The sequence below is a fragment of the Dama dama genome, chromosome 4 (assembly GCF_033118175.1).
Source record: "Dama dama isolate Ldn47 chromosome 4, ASM3311817v1, whole genome shotgun sequence".
In the NCBI taxonomy this organism is placed as follows: Eukaryota; Metazoa; Chordata; class Mammalia; order Artiodactyla; family Cervidae; genus Dama; species Dama dama.
This window is the reverse complement of record NC_083684.1, coordinates 41,310,730-41,325,593: the sequence shown is the minus strand read 5'-3', so window position 1 is coordinate 41,325,593 and position 14,864 is coordinate 41,310,730. Positions and strand designations below refer to the sequence as shown.

General features: G+C 39.6%; 1 protein-coding gene across 1 annotated transcript in view; it reads right to left on the bottom strand.

Annotated features, from left to right (window-relative positions):
• TANGO6 (transport and golgi organization 6 homolog) overlaps nt 1–14,864 on the bottom strand; it is a 177,672-nt gene that overhangs the window by 123,156 nt on the left and 39,652 nt on the right. Inside the window, exons 8-11 of the mRNA XM_061138812.1 lie at nt 9,054–9,166; nt 7,212–7,388; nt 3,513–3,645; nt 1,604–1,795 (exon numbers count right to left, since the gene is read on the bottom strand). Coding sequence (XP_060994795.1) covers nt 1,604–1,795; nt 3,513–3,645; nt 7,212–7,388; nt 9,054–9,166 — 615 coding nt within the window. The remainder of the gene's footprint in view (nt 1–1,603; nt 1,796–3,512; nt 3,646–7,211; nt 7,389–9,053; nt 9,167–14,864) is intronic.

Here is a 14,864-nt window from a genome sequence, read left to right as displayed (position 1 = left end):
TAAAACATTTCCCTTTCCAACGAGCATTCTGAGACAAAAACAAGGTCTGGGTGAAAAATTCTTTAGCGAATTGATATAAACACAGGAGAAACAAATCACCCTACTGAGTAATACAGGGTCAATGAACTGAAGGAGTAAGAGGCCAGAAAAGAAATCATGAGCATAAATCTCATTAAACAGGCACGCTAAGTCAGAGCTGACAGGCAGCTGCAAATTTTCTCAGCAGGAGCTGTAGTGAAATGCTGCTTAGCAACACCCGAAGGCAGAGGACAATGAGGACGATACAAAGAGCTGGAGTGTCAGATTTAAGTGTGACAATCAGACCGTCTTACAGCTGATTACTCACCAACCAAACCACCACCAACTGTGGTAAAAGGGTAAATTATGGCTACACTGCCTATGCTTTAGTACTTTTATTTCCTACGTTTAAAAAATGCTGGCAAAGGGTTTCCCTAGTGGCTCAGAGGTAAGGAATCTGCTTGGCAATGCAGGACACACAGGTTCATTCCCTGGTCCAGGAAGATCCCTCATGCTGTGGAGCAGCTAAGCCCATGCACCACAACTATTAAGCCATGCTCTAGAACCCCTGAGCTCAACCACTGAGTCCATGTGCATAACTATTGAAGCCTGTAGGCCCCAGAGACCATGCTCTATAACAAGAGAAGCCAGGCCAATGAGAAGCCCGTGCACTGCAATGAAGAGTAGCCCTTGCTCGCTGCAACTAGAGAAAAACACTTTCAGTAGTAAAAATCCAGCACAGCCAAAAGTAAATAAATAAATAAATAAATATTTTTAAAATGCTGGCTAAAAAAAAAAAGGCTGAGCCATTAAACCAAGCACTGATCTGATCCACAGTTACTTGACCCTGAAAGCACTAAAAAAAATCTGTAAACCTCACAGGCAAAATAAAAAGGCAACAAAAACACTTCATAGGTTGTGATAAGCTATGAGTTAGAGGACCTATAAAATTCAATGTGATCTTATCATTAGTGATTTTTTTTTTTTTTTTTCAAATTTGAGTTTTAATCATTCTCAACATTTTTTTTTTCCTGCCACGACATACAGCTTACAGGATCTTAGTTCCCAGACCAGGGGTTGAACTCGTGCACTCTGCATTCAAAGGCCAGAGTACTAACCACTGAACTGCCAGAGAAGTCCCTTATTCTCAACTTTTAGTGTACATTAAAATCATCTATGGAGCTTAAAAAAAAAATACATATGTCCAGACTCTAATGTAAACATGCTGAATCAGAATCTCTAAAAGTGGGCTGGACATCAATATTATGAAAAAGACCCCAGGCAATTTATTTGCACCAAAAGTTGAAAACCACTAAATATTTAAAACAGTTCTGTTTTATGTGCATGAGAACCACTTCAGGAGCTTGTTAAATATGCCGATTCCCAGGACCTATGAAAGTAGATTCTCTTAGCCTGGTGTGGGCTCAGTAATTTACTTTTAACCAGAATTCCAGGTAGCACTGACACAAGTGTCATCAAAACACACTCTGAGTGACATTTTAAAAAATATCATTGGGAAAGAATGAAAGAGACCAAAACAGACAAATACCACCAGGCTGGGATCCGTTATGTGGCAGCCACTGACCTGAGTGATGTTGGTGAATATCTGCTCAGACATTCTCTCGCACAGAAGAGCCACCAGCTGGAGAACCAGCAGCTTCCGCTCCTGACCTTCCACCAGAAGAGTCTGGTGCTGCTCTAATTCCAAAAGGCTTTTGTTGGAGAAAGACTTCATTTTAAACTCTGTTTCATCTTCCACAGCCACGTGAGTCAACTCCTATCAGTGTGGGAGAAAAGAAAAAGTAAAGAAAAATCCTACAGAACTAAGGACTTTAAAAACAGACAGAAAACTCATTTGAAATGTGTATATGGAGAACCAGTCTGTGTTCATTACAGCACTAGTTATAATAGCCAAAAACTGAAAACAAATCTCCTTCGATAAGAGAATGAATAAGCTGTGATGTTTTACTATATTGTAGCAGTTGAAATAAATGAACTAGATCTACACAGATATCAATATAATCTTAAAAACACAACTGAATGAAAGAGGTAAGTTGCAGACTAATACATATATCATGATGCCAAGTATATGAAAATGTTAAACTTTACAATAAAAATCATAAACACACACAAAGAACTAGTCTGACAAACTACTTACTTTATCACTATTTTTATTATCTCTACCACTAGCCTCCCTTGAACTGAGGTCATATAACATTTCCAAACTCTTTTTAGTGACTATTAAATGCTTTCACCACCAGAGTTCTTTTTCCCTAGGATATTCAGAACTGAACTGCCACTAACAGGTAATTCATTACTGTGGGTTTTATAAGATTTTCCCTAGCTTTCATCTGCAAATTTGCTTGGGAAGGGAAAACCTTAAGCTCCATAACAAGGAATACTTTACCACAGTATTAATAACTGACAGTTCAGAGCAGTGGTGCCCAACTGTTTCTGGGCAATTTTGTTCTCCAGTGGGCACTTAGCGATGTTGAGGGGCCTTTTTGGTTGTCATAACTGGGAGATGACACAGACATCTATAAGTAGAGGTCAGGGATGCTGCTAAACATCCTATGATGGACAGGAAGCCCCCACTCAAAGAAACAAATACCTAGCCCAACATGTCAATAGCACCAAGGTAGAGGAAATCTGGTTTAGAGCAAAGCCCTTTGACTTTTTGAAACCAATTTTAAAGAAATCATCCAATTAGAGGAGTATTTTCTTGGGATGTTATTTACAGTGAGTGGGGTATGAATGTGAATAAGAGAGGTGAGAAACCTCAAAAAAGTATCCCCCACTTCAATTCTGTGAACATTAGCCCTGATTTCCTCCTTGCATTCTCCCAACCCACACCAACCTTAAACTCCATAGACATTCTCTTAGAGTGGACATTTTCTTTAGGGAAAATATCAAAGCAGGCAGAGATCAGCGATAGAGAATCAGAGACACTGGCTCATGGTCTCTAACAATGCAGATAAGGAGTAACAGGGTGCAAGTTACTGACATCGGAGCAAAAGAAAACAAAGCCACCAGCCTAAGAAATAAACCCGGAACAGGTTTCAAGTGGCTACAAAATGTAATGAGAGAGGCAGAACTGGTAAATCTCCTTTGCAAATACCTGACAAAACAACAGTCAGAAAGGATGAGGGATTATTCCACAGCTGTAAAACCTGCTATTAACTTCAAAAGAGTTCTTACTGTCAACACAGAGCAAAGATTAACCCTTTCATAGATCAATCACTTTACTTTGGTCATCTCTAAAAATTCAGTGGCGATTACCTCGCAAAGGAGTTCAATCCTATGTGTACTGCTGAAGGCAAATTTCGTTTTGACTGAACCAAACACTACTAAAAAATAAATTACCCTATGGACTTTATTTCTCCTAAATTAAGATCTAATTTTAGAACCTAAAATTATGACTGCCTGGCAAATTCAAAGGAGTTCCTGCTACTACCCTAGAATAAAAATGACTGTGAGCTATACACAATTCTTACCTTCAAGCAGAAGATGAAGAAGTCACCGGCTAAGCCACATTCCTGGCAATGGGACAGCAAGCCCCCAAGGTGCTCCACTCGGCACTGCTCTGAGGACACCTTCTGGTATAGGGCTTCATCTTCATCTTCATCGCTGCAATGCAGGGGGAGGTTTATCACCCAGAGTTATTCTTTTTTTTTGGAGACCCCATTAATAATCTTCTAAAGTAACATGTTAATTTCATACAGTAAATCATTATAAAAGCTCAAAAGATGTTTAAATTATTTTCTTGTTTCTCCATGCTGAAAAAGTTATTTATTCTCAGAAGTTAGGCTATCATGTCCTATATAGTCATTTGCTCAAATGAGGAAAAGATTCACTTGAAGGTGGATATTGAAAGATCACTATTGATATTATTTCAATAAGCTTCAAACGCAAGGAGGAATTAAAGTATAGGCCTACGCATATATTCTGGTTCCTGAAGAAGAGACAAGAGAAGGCTGAAAAGCGAGGCCAGACCACAGAGAATGGTGGATGTCATTCAAAGGAGCTTGGATTTTTTTTCAATGAGCTGCTAAGGGTTATGAGCAGTGGAAAAAAAGACATAATCTTCATAGGAAGAGATTCAGTCAATCTCAGTGAGCCAACTGTTGACTTGTAAAAATCCATAGATTCAGAAAACTGAGTAGGCTGAATTTCCAAGTAATAAAATGTGGCTAAATTATCAAAAACAGTGCTGTGATTTCTGCAAAAAGTTTAAAGAAAATTCTCACGAGGTACTACAGCTTCTAGTTTTCATTCATCAGGTAAGTGTGAAAAAGCCAACACATAATATTCTTATACTATATCATGTAAATAAATTCAAAGGTACAAAAGATACACTAAAAACAAGACACTAAAATCATGTAAACTGTGATTAGGATAGTTGGTAATTTTTGTTTCCTCTTTATGCTTTTTTATGTTATACAAAGAACATTTATAACTTTTGTGATGAAAGAACAAAACTTCTTTCAGATTAAATTGAGGGGAAAAAATGACAGGTGTTGCTTCATTTCAGTGAAAACTACAATTATTAAAGTTAATTTAGCAAACTATCTCACTGGGCAGTATGTCCCAACCTGCTGGTTCACTAGTAACATAGTATTTATACTCCTTTAGTAGAATGAATCACCTAGAAGTTAAGTTTAGGATTACTTCCTATATTATCCTAGAATCTTCTAGAGGTCAGTCATGTTATCTCCGACACATTTTAAGTTAGAAGAAAAGCTGAAATTGTGTCTAAGCTTCTGTGAACCATCCTATCAAAATGAAATACCATATTCAAATATTCTTTAAAAAATAAAAAATGACATGCTAACAATGACCTTAAGAAGCACTGTTTTATTCATTCAACACAATGGAAGAATCAATTTCAAACAGTCATATTTAGCTCCGGAAAAGTAAAAATTCTGGATCCAAAGATGACAAAATCTAAGCTGCTCTTCTAGAGTTTCTTTAATCAGACTTCTTATTGATAACTAGCGCTGCTGGGCAGAATGTTGGAGTGAAAGGTAAGTGGCGATAAAGACCACTGGCTTGGGGGATGAACACCATGAGCAGTTTTGGAAGAAATCGTAAACACACACACACAACACATACCACCACCACCCCACCACCCCGGTCTGGTACAGTGTCAACTTACTGGAGACATGGAGTGTCTTCGATATGTAATGAAAGCTATGGACCCTATTTTCAGCAAAGAATCTGTAGTGGCATATAAAAAATCCCTTGTGTATAATTTCAAGGGGATCACAGAGTCCCAGAAGTCCAGGTAGAGACCCCTGGTTAAGGATCTATAGCTTCTGGCAGTGAATGGAAATTCATTCAATCACTACCAATTTACTTTTTTTCCTGCCAAGGAGAGAAACTATAGTTTCAATAGAAACTATTAAAAAAAAAAAAAAAAAAAGAAACTATTGATTTTGACATACTTGCACTAAAGACTTGTTAAGATAGCAATAAGTTTTAACTGCTCATAAGTCAAATACTCTGAAATTCTCTATGCAGTCACTAAATTGATTTCAGGCTAAATTGTTCCACAGTGGTTTTAAATAAACATGACAAAAAATATTAAGCTCCCTTCATTCAGGGGCATGGTTATAACTGCAAAACCTACACTGATGGTTCTATTTGCAATCAGTATTTTTTTTCTATTTTTCTTAAGTCCTTCTGATTGAATAAGTGTTTTAAAACTTAACCAAAAAAAAAAAATCACTTAATCAAGCTAACCATGAATAAAAATATTAGACTTAAACACTTTAACAAATAGCAACACTTTGAATGTGATATGACATTTGAGTAGAGCAGCTGCCACCAGTTAAATATTACATGGACTCTGACCAACAAGAACTTATGTTCTAAGTTGGTGACATATACATATATCACCCAGAAAATGGAAATAATGTAAAATACATTTGTGAGACATTAGTTCAGTTCAGTTCAGTTCAGTTGCTCAGTCGTGTCCAAGTCTTTGCAACCCCATGAACCACAGCACGCCAGGCCTCCCTGTCCACCACCAACTCCCGGAGTTTACTCAAATTCATGCCCATCGAGTCGGTGATGCCATCCAGCCATCTCACCGTCTGTCGTCCCCTTTTCCTCCTGCCCCCAATCCCTCCCAGCATCAGGGTCTTTTCCAATGAGTCAACCAACTCTTCGCATGAGGTGGCCAAAGTACTGGAGTTTCAGCTTCAGCATCAGTCCTTCCAATGAACACCCAGGACTGATCTCCTTTAGGATGGACTGGTTGGATTTCCTTGCAGTCCAAGGGACTCTCAAGAGTCTTCTCCAACACCACAGTTCAAAAGCATCAATTTTTTCCGCGTTCAGCTTTCTTCACAGTCCAACTCTCACATCCATACATGACCACTGGAAAAACCATACCCTTGACCAGATGGACCTTTGTTGGCAAAGTAATGTCTCTGCTTTTTAATATGCTATCTAGGTTGGTCATAACTTTCCTTCCAAGGAGTAAGCGTCTTTTAATTTCATGGCTGCAGTCACCATCTGCAGTGATTTTGGCTTCCCTTGTGGCTCAGCTGGTAAAGAATCTGCCTGCAATGCTGGAGACCTGGGTTTGATCCCTGGTTTGGGAAGATCCCCTGGAGAAGGGAAAGGCTACCCACTCCAGTATTCTGGCCTGGAGAATTCCATGGACTATCACACAGAGTCGGACATGCCTGAGTGACTTGTGAGACACAGGAGAAATAAATTATCCATTCCACTAATATCAGTTAGCTGTTTTCTAAACAATCCCTAAGAGAAACAAACCTCTATCACAAAATTACCATAAGAGTGCTCTGAGAGAATTTCCCATAGGAATAAGTCCGACTCTGAACACACATATACCATTTTGAATGTCAGAAAGAGAACTGGATTGTTATAGTGTTGAGGGTGAAAGGTGTCTGCCAATTACTCTGATTCACTGGCAAAGACCCTGCGAAGTAGGTGGGCTTGTAATGACACAGAGCTGTGAGACTGCAGTAAACTGCACCTATTAGCATCTAGCAAAAACCTGCAGGATCATTTAAGGCTCACCTTCCACTTAGAGATTATAAATAGCACCTCAGCTGCTTAATTTCTGGTTTCCTTTCTATCAGCGCCCCTTAGTGGACAAGTCATAGAACAGCCTCTTGGGTACAATTAAATCTGAAGAGAGAGCAAAGAATGGGTGGACTCACCAAACGGCCTCTTTGATGGCGATCATAATGCCGCCCTGAGCGGCAGCTCTAAAGTGGCACAGAGAATGGAGAGAGGGCACAGATCTGTCCAACCCTGCAAATCCTTTTAGGCTAGCAATTGCCTTCTTTCTCTCCAGTCTCCCCAGAATCCATAATAAGATCTCTTGGCAAAGTGACCTGGCAGAAAAAAGCAGTTATAAATGAGCCTGTCATCTTATTCTACATGTCTAACAAGTTAACACAGAAAAAGAAAGAATGACTGTCAGGTTCCATGCATTCTAAACGCTGGCACAATCACCTAGTATTACTGACGTGTGGGAGAGGAAACTATGCTTAAGAATTTCAGAAAGCAAACATCCTGAAATTTGATGAGTGACTGACTAATCTCTGGCTGTAGAAGCAGCTCTGATATGACACATGAGCCCCTCATGATTTTTTTTTTAATTCCAAGTGTACTCACTGCCTTTGCATTAGGCACTGTGAAAGAAAGTTGGCACAGATAAAACTACCTACCGTCAATGGGACCTATAACTGGTGACCAAGAAATAGTACACCAGCAAATTCTTGCTGATTCCTTATCCCCCTTATCTGTGCCAATCAACTAGGACAGAAGTGGAAAAAACGTTTGCTTCTTCCTTCTCAGTCTGATGAGGACATGATAGTGCTTTGAGGACTTCAATTTCAAAACTAGAACAAGAATTATTATAGGAATGGTCTTCAGAAGCCAAATTCACACATTTATACCCTCCATCTTCCAATGCACTTTCTCTTGTCACTTCCCTCATGGCTGTAGGTTCAGTGACACCCTAACCAAAAGGCAATATGTAAGCTGTGAATAATCTGCCAGACTGAGTACTTCCCTTTATCAACTAACAATGATGATGATAATGACTATTTACTGAGCCTACAATTTTCCAAGGATAATGCTATACACTTACTTCAATATAGTTAGTCTTCATAATAACCCCATGAAGAAGATAATATTACTGTATACGAGATTACATATGGGGGGATCTCCAAACAACAAAAATCAGAATTCTGTAGGGCTTCGGAAAGGATAGAAATTTTTAAAATTTTTATTGGAGTATAGTTGATTTGCAATGTTGTGTTAGTTCCAGGTGTATAGCTAACTGAATTAGTTATACATATACATATATCCACCCTTTTTTAAGGTTCTTTTCCCATATAGGCCATTATTGAGTATTGAGTAGAGTTCCCTGTGCTATACAATAGGTTCTTATTATCTATTTTATACCTAGTAGTGTGTATGTGTCAATCCCAATATTCCAATTTAAGTCTAAGAAGGAGGGAGAAACCACAAATCATTTGAGAATAGAGTTGATGCAAAATGAGTCCTACTTAAATTCCAATACAGAAGATTATTTTCTGGATGACTGAGGAACTCCTTCATTCTCATTAACACTGTGCACAAACACCAAATCCAGGCCTAAATTACAGAGTACTCAATTCAGATTCAGGTTTCCCAAACTTGATTTCTAACTGCTCACAAGGTGTTTATGGTCCAACCTCTATTTCCTCCTCTCCAGACATTCAGTTTCAGTATTGTTCACTGGTCAAACAGGGGCATGCTCATACGTGTAAACAGAGATTTTCTCTCTGCTGTCTAAAACAGAGGCTGAGGAAAGTCATTCTAGAAACTAGATCCAATTTCCCTGCAATCTGGAAAGCACTCTTTCTTTTCTAGAGGACTGTCAGAAGTTTTTCTGACTTTGAAAGAAAAAAAAAAAAACTACGAAGGGGCATAAGTCATACTCAAAATAAGAACAACATGCAAGAAAGACTTCACTGTTTACAAACAAGAAGGTTCTCTAGGTTGTTTACCTTATGTGAGACACGCTCTGCTTGGTAAAACAGTAGAGAGAGAAGAGGACTCCCAGGACAGGAAGCAGAGAATCCACCAAAACTGGTAAAGGTTCATTCCCGACCACGTAGACCTAGGGAAAAGGACACAGTGGTACAGTGAGTGCAAGGCCTGAGGAGTGGGAGTCAAACACTGCACACGCATCAACAGGGCCTGAAGGCTGACCTTAAGCAACACTCTAGTCCTAAGGCGAACACTTAGAAGGCTAAGGCTAAGGCAAACACCTGAGACTGGCAGACAAGTTGGAACACAGAGAGACTGAAATGAAGCATCACCCTTCATGCCTGCAGCCTGAAGAACCGCTGGGGAACCAGGTAGGTGGACCCATTTTCTGACCTCTTCCTTTCCTACTTCTGACTAGCTCAGAGCCTCCTCAGCTACTATTCAGTTATACAATAATTATCTTACTGCTAAAGGCTCTGCTACTAGGACTAACAAGCAAACAGAAAAGCTTAAGACTAGATTTGAAAGAAAAGAGCAAAACAAAATTTGCTCTAGGTTTGTCCTTTTTTAAAAACATTTGTTTTTATTTATTTATTTGGCTGTGCTGGGTCCTAGTTGCAGCACGCAGAATCTTCTACCTGTGGCATGTGGGATCTAGTTTCCTGACCAGGGATTGGACCCGGGCCCCCTGCATTGGAAGCACAGAGTCTCAGCAACTGGACGACAAGGGAAGTCCCTAGATTTGTCATTCTCCAGATGTGACTGCCACATGGACAAATCCTATTCTCTCCAGTTCAATCAATGTGCACCTAGATCTGCACTGGCTTTATAGGGTTAAGCGTGTGAGGATGCTGAAGCTGATTAACAATAACTATGTTAAATATTTTATTTGTACCTTTCAAAAAGGATTCAACAAACTTTTCTGAATACATACTGGAATCAAAGTACTGTTCTAGGCACTGCACTGCTCTGAATATCAAAGTGAAGAAGAATTGTTCTCTTTCATTGCTTGGGATCTAACAGGAAGAATAAAATGAGTTAAACCAATAATATTGTTATTATTATTCAAAGTGGGTAATTTAAAATACCTTACGAAGTGCTAAAATGCTATTCAAAACTCCAATCAAGCATAATAGGATTTTAAAATGTACTTAATTCTGCTCTAATACATTAACTAAAACCTGATGGTGTCAACGGTAATGATAATAAAAGAAGAAAAAAGAGGCTCTGACAATGATTACACACTTGATATGTGTTCCAGGAACTATGCTAGGACTTCTATCTTCCAGGTACCAGGTTATTCTTTTAAAGAGTTGGCTCACTGAAATTATAAAAATCTCACAAATTCTGTATTAGCAGACCTATTTTTTTTTAGTATAATTGTTTTACAATATTGTGCTAGTTTCTGCTGTACAAGTGAATCAACTGTATGTTTACATATGTCCCCTCCCTCTTGAGAATCTCCCTCTGACAACCTCCCCATCCCACCCCTCTAGGTCATCACAGGGCACCAAGCTGAGCCCCCCTGTGCTACACAGCAGCTTCCCACTAGCTATTTTACACACGGTAGTACATATATGTCAATCCTACTCTCCCAATTGGTCTCACCCTCCCCTTCCTCCAAGGTGTCCACATGTTTGTTCTCTATAAGCAGACCTATTTTAAAGGATGAAGAAAGGAAAACTTAAAAGAGGCCCTAATTAACACAAAGAGGAGTGAGGTGGAAATCAATGATGTTTATGGGAAACTAAAGGTCAAGGAGGCACAAGGTGGAAAAATCTCTGTGCTTTTCCAGAGAAGCCTGTCCCTTTAAATCAACCCTAATTTTTCATACTCCTTAAGCCTCCCAACTCCTCTGTGGAGCCTGATAACGAAGGAGCCAGCTTCCTGTGCATGATCTAATCTCCATAAGCCCAGCTAAATGAGGTACATTGTATGGCAGTGTTCAGAAATAATATGCAGGCCTAATTATGATATCACAAATTACAGGAGGTAAAAAAGGAGATCCCCCAGATAACGTAAGGGCCTATTGTTTGGCTCTGGATTGTGTGTTCCCAGAGGTAATCCCTGTGGAGCCATCCTTCCTTACCAGCATCTTCAATACAAAAAACTAAAAAACAAATGAAGCTAAATCTGTATTATTTACTGGGCCAAAGCACTTCAAACTTTAACATGAATTCATATCAAGCACATCTCTCACAGGGTATGCTATTGTTGATAAATTCCTCCAATGCTTAAATTCTCTTCTAATACTTTTCTGTATTTTCTTAGAAGGAAGAGAAAAAACTATAGTTACTTATACATACAAAAATGTTATCCATTTTTACATAAAGGTGCAGCATATGTTTACTGAGTGCCAATTTGTGAGACATATTCGTGGTTCCGAGGATATAGTGGGAAACAAATTATCTGCTTCATTCTAGTGACAGGACGGAAACTAAATAAATATACAATATCAGGTAGTGAAAATGCTAGGAAGAAAAACAAGTTTAAAAGGACAGAGAGTGATGAGGGGAAGACCATGTGAAAAGAGGGAGAAATTAGGAGCAACTCTTATCAAGTCACCAACTAATAAACCAATAAGTTCATAGATAAGAACAGAGAAAAAATTTTTTTCAAAGTAGAAAGATTTAAAGTCTCCTTTGGCTCAAACTGATCAATTAGCTTTTTCTATGAGAGCTCAGAGAACTTAAATGACTTCTGCTTGACACAAACAGGATTGTCACCTCCCTTCCAACATTAATAGTTAAAATTCTTCCTTGGACTGAGCTCCAATCTACTTCTCTTTAAATGTACTTACTGGAAGTATATCTATTTTCCAAAAGTTTTGGACTGACCATCTAAAAACAATCATCAAAATCTGTTTTTTTAAAATCTACCCTATGATTGCTCTGCATCCTAATGACCAGACAGCATTTTACAGATGAAAGACAGGCAGTGGTACTTATGCAATTGATTCAGCTTAAGTTCTACGTCTTCCATAGGTCTGCTATATTATTTCACTGTTCAACAGTTCATTCATTCATTCTCTAATTCAAATAACCATTAAGCATCTAACCACCATCAATGACTTTTCTTCTATCAATTCCAAAAGCACTTTAGAGCTTGTAACATACAATCAGTCCTTGCATATATAGTTATCTCTGACCTCTTCAACTAGCCTGGAAGGCAGAAGTCAAGTTTCCTACTTTAGCACCTGTAAGAATAGATGATTAAGTTGTGTTACCTGAATTTTTGGTGAATAAGCAGTTGAAACACAGCAGTATACAATTTAAAGGCACCCCACTGTTACCGCTTTTATTAAGCAATCAATAACAACCATTTATTGCATGTCTCCTCAAGAATGAACCAGGTATTCAGCTAAATATTTAACATATAATCAATCCTCACAAGAGTCTTGCAAGTTAAGCGTTTTACTCTCATTCTAAAACCGTGGAAAACTGAAGCTCAGAGAAGTGAAGTTAGTTGGGCAAAGGCAGACTGTTAGGAAATGGCAGGGCCAGGATGAACCCAGATCCGTCTAACATAAAATCCATGCACAGCCCAGAGACTGAAAACAGACTAGCAGCTCCCAGGGTTGAAGAGGGGGAGAAGTGGGATCCGAATGCTTAATGGGTGTGGGGTTTACATTTGGGGTGATGAAAAAGTTCTGGAGCCAGCCAGTGGTGCTGACGGCTGTGCAGCACTGTGAATGCCACTGAATTATACATTTTAATATGCAAAATGTATAATTTTATGTTATGTGTATTTATCAGTAAAAAAAAGAGCAAAGCATATACCCCATGGCCTCCCAATACTGATCTCCTCTTGTGAATAATATTTTTCTTTCTTCAATCCCTAACCCATCCCAACTTTATCCCTGCTGGAGCCCCTCAGAATCAGTGGATCCCGGCTTGTTAGGCTATTAATGGCCTGTTTCTGCAACCTCTGCCAAGTAGGGCCGAAGCTCCCAGTGGCACCATGGACAGCACCTCAGTGTGGCCACCTCTTCCTTCTACTGCGAATCTTAAATAGCCCCTTTCTATCAAGGTGTCCATAAATCTCCAGGGCCACAGTGTAGCCAGTCTCTTCAAAGGACAGCCCCCTCCTTCCAATCTCTTGCCTCACATGCAGGTTAACAGTGTGGTCTGCACCTGACATCTAACATTACCCTCCACTTAACACTCCCGAAGTGAAATCTGGTCACTTTCCCCTTAATGTGGATGTTCCACATCCCTGACTTGTATCCGGAATTCAGTGACCCACAAAGGGACACGGAAGGCTGGACTGATTCAGCCAATGCTGCAAACCGATCTCTTGGTGCCAGCACTGATAAGGACCAAATGCATTAGGGAAAAAAAAACCCTTGCAATGAAGTCACACCACAGATGGAAAAAACCGTTGGGGCCAGTTTTCCTCCTAATTGCCTGCACACTAGGCTGGTGACAATACCAAATGAAGAAGCAACAAAGACACAAACGTAAGTTGTTCCTGCCCAACCAAGAGGAGGATCTGACTGCCCTACCTCTGCGCTCTAATACCCAAACGTTGTGGAATTTCCTTGGACTATGCTTATGTGCAGTCTCTTTCTAGTGGACAGTCTTCCCTGCTCACTAGGAGGCAAAGTGGGATGGGGATTCAAGTTCTGAAACACAATCTAATACTTGTTATCTTATTTCTCTTCCTGTGATAAAGATGTTGCACATCATTTGGAAGTTTCCTTTTTTAGCAGTAAAACTACCAGGTGTGTTACACACAGGATTGCTCATAAATACTTCCACTGACCTGTTGAGAGATTTAACATGAATCAATGGACTGCTCTGAATCTTAGTTTCCTTATCTGAAAAATAACGTAGTAGTAGTAGTGTGAGTTGCTCAGTCACGTCCGACTCTTTGCGATTCCACAGACTGTAGCCTGTCAGGCTCCTCTGTCCATGGGATTCTCTAGACAAGAATACTGGAGTGGATGCCCATCCCTTCTCCAGAGGATCTTTCTGACTCAGGGATTGAACATGGCCTCCTGCACTGCAGGCAGATTCAGAAAAATAAACAGGTTGATTTAATCACGCTTTAAAACTCTTTCCTATCTCATCTAGTATTCTCTGACTGGACTGCAAGTTTGCTCATGGTGGTCTATACTTTTCTGGTCGGCCATTGAGCAGTAAGACTAGTTGAAAAAAATTAACCATTCCTCCCTACCCCCAAATATTTGAAACACTGACTCTTCAACTTGACTAAGATATAAAAAATTTCTAACCTTTCCTCACATGCTCTCTGTTCCATCAGTTCTGAAGTTAATACTCTAAAGATAAATTCCTGTTTAGGTGAAAGGTTTCCTGGTACCTCAAGGGTACTTAAGGTATCTGTACAACTAGGGATCACCACACAAAATACCAAGAGATGGGAAAGCTAAAGCAGGGACGGGAGACACAGACTCCCAAGGTATCTTTTTAATTCTTCGGTGTGAAAAAGCCTCTCTGAGAATAAGTGAAATGGTGCTTTGAAGAAAAGTGGAACTTCTATAACAACTTGTGACTTTTTCAGTATAAATGCATAGGACAAGACACAGGGCCAAAATAAGAGACCAGTGTGTATTCTGAAAAACCAAAACAGCTCAGAAAAGATTAGACAAGGAGACAGATGGGTACCAGTGACCCCACTGGCAGCCTTGGGATTTCCTCGTTCCTTTTTGGGGATTTCCACATCCATTTAGGAATGCATCTTGGCCTACTATTACAGATCCAGCCCTGGGAAGAGGCGTCTGTGGTTAAGCCTCACAATCCTTCATCTAAATCTAGAGGACTGCTGCTCTGACAAGTAAGAGAGGCATGTTTCTGGGTGCTCTTACC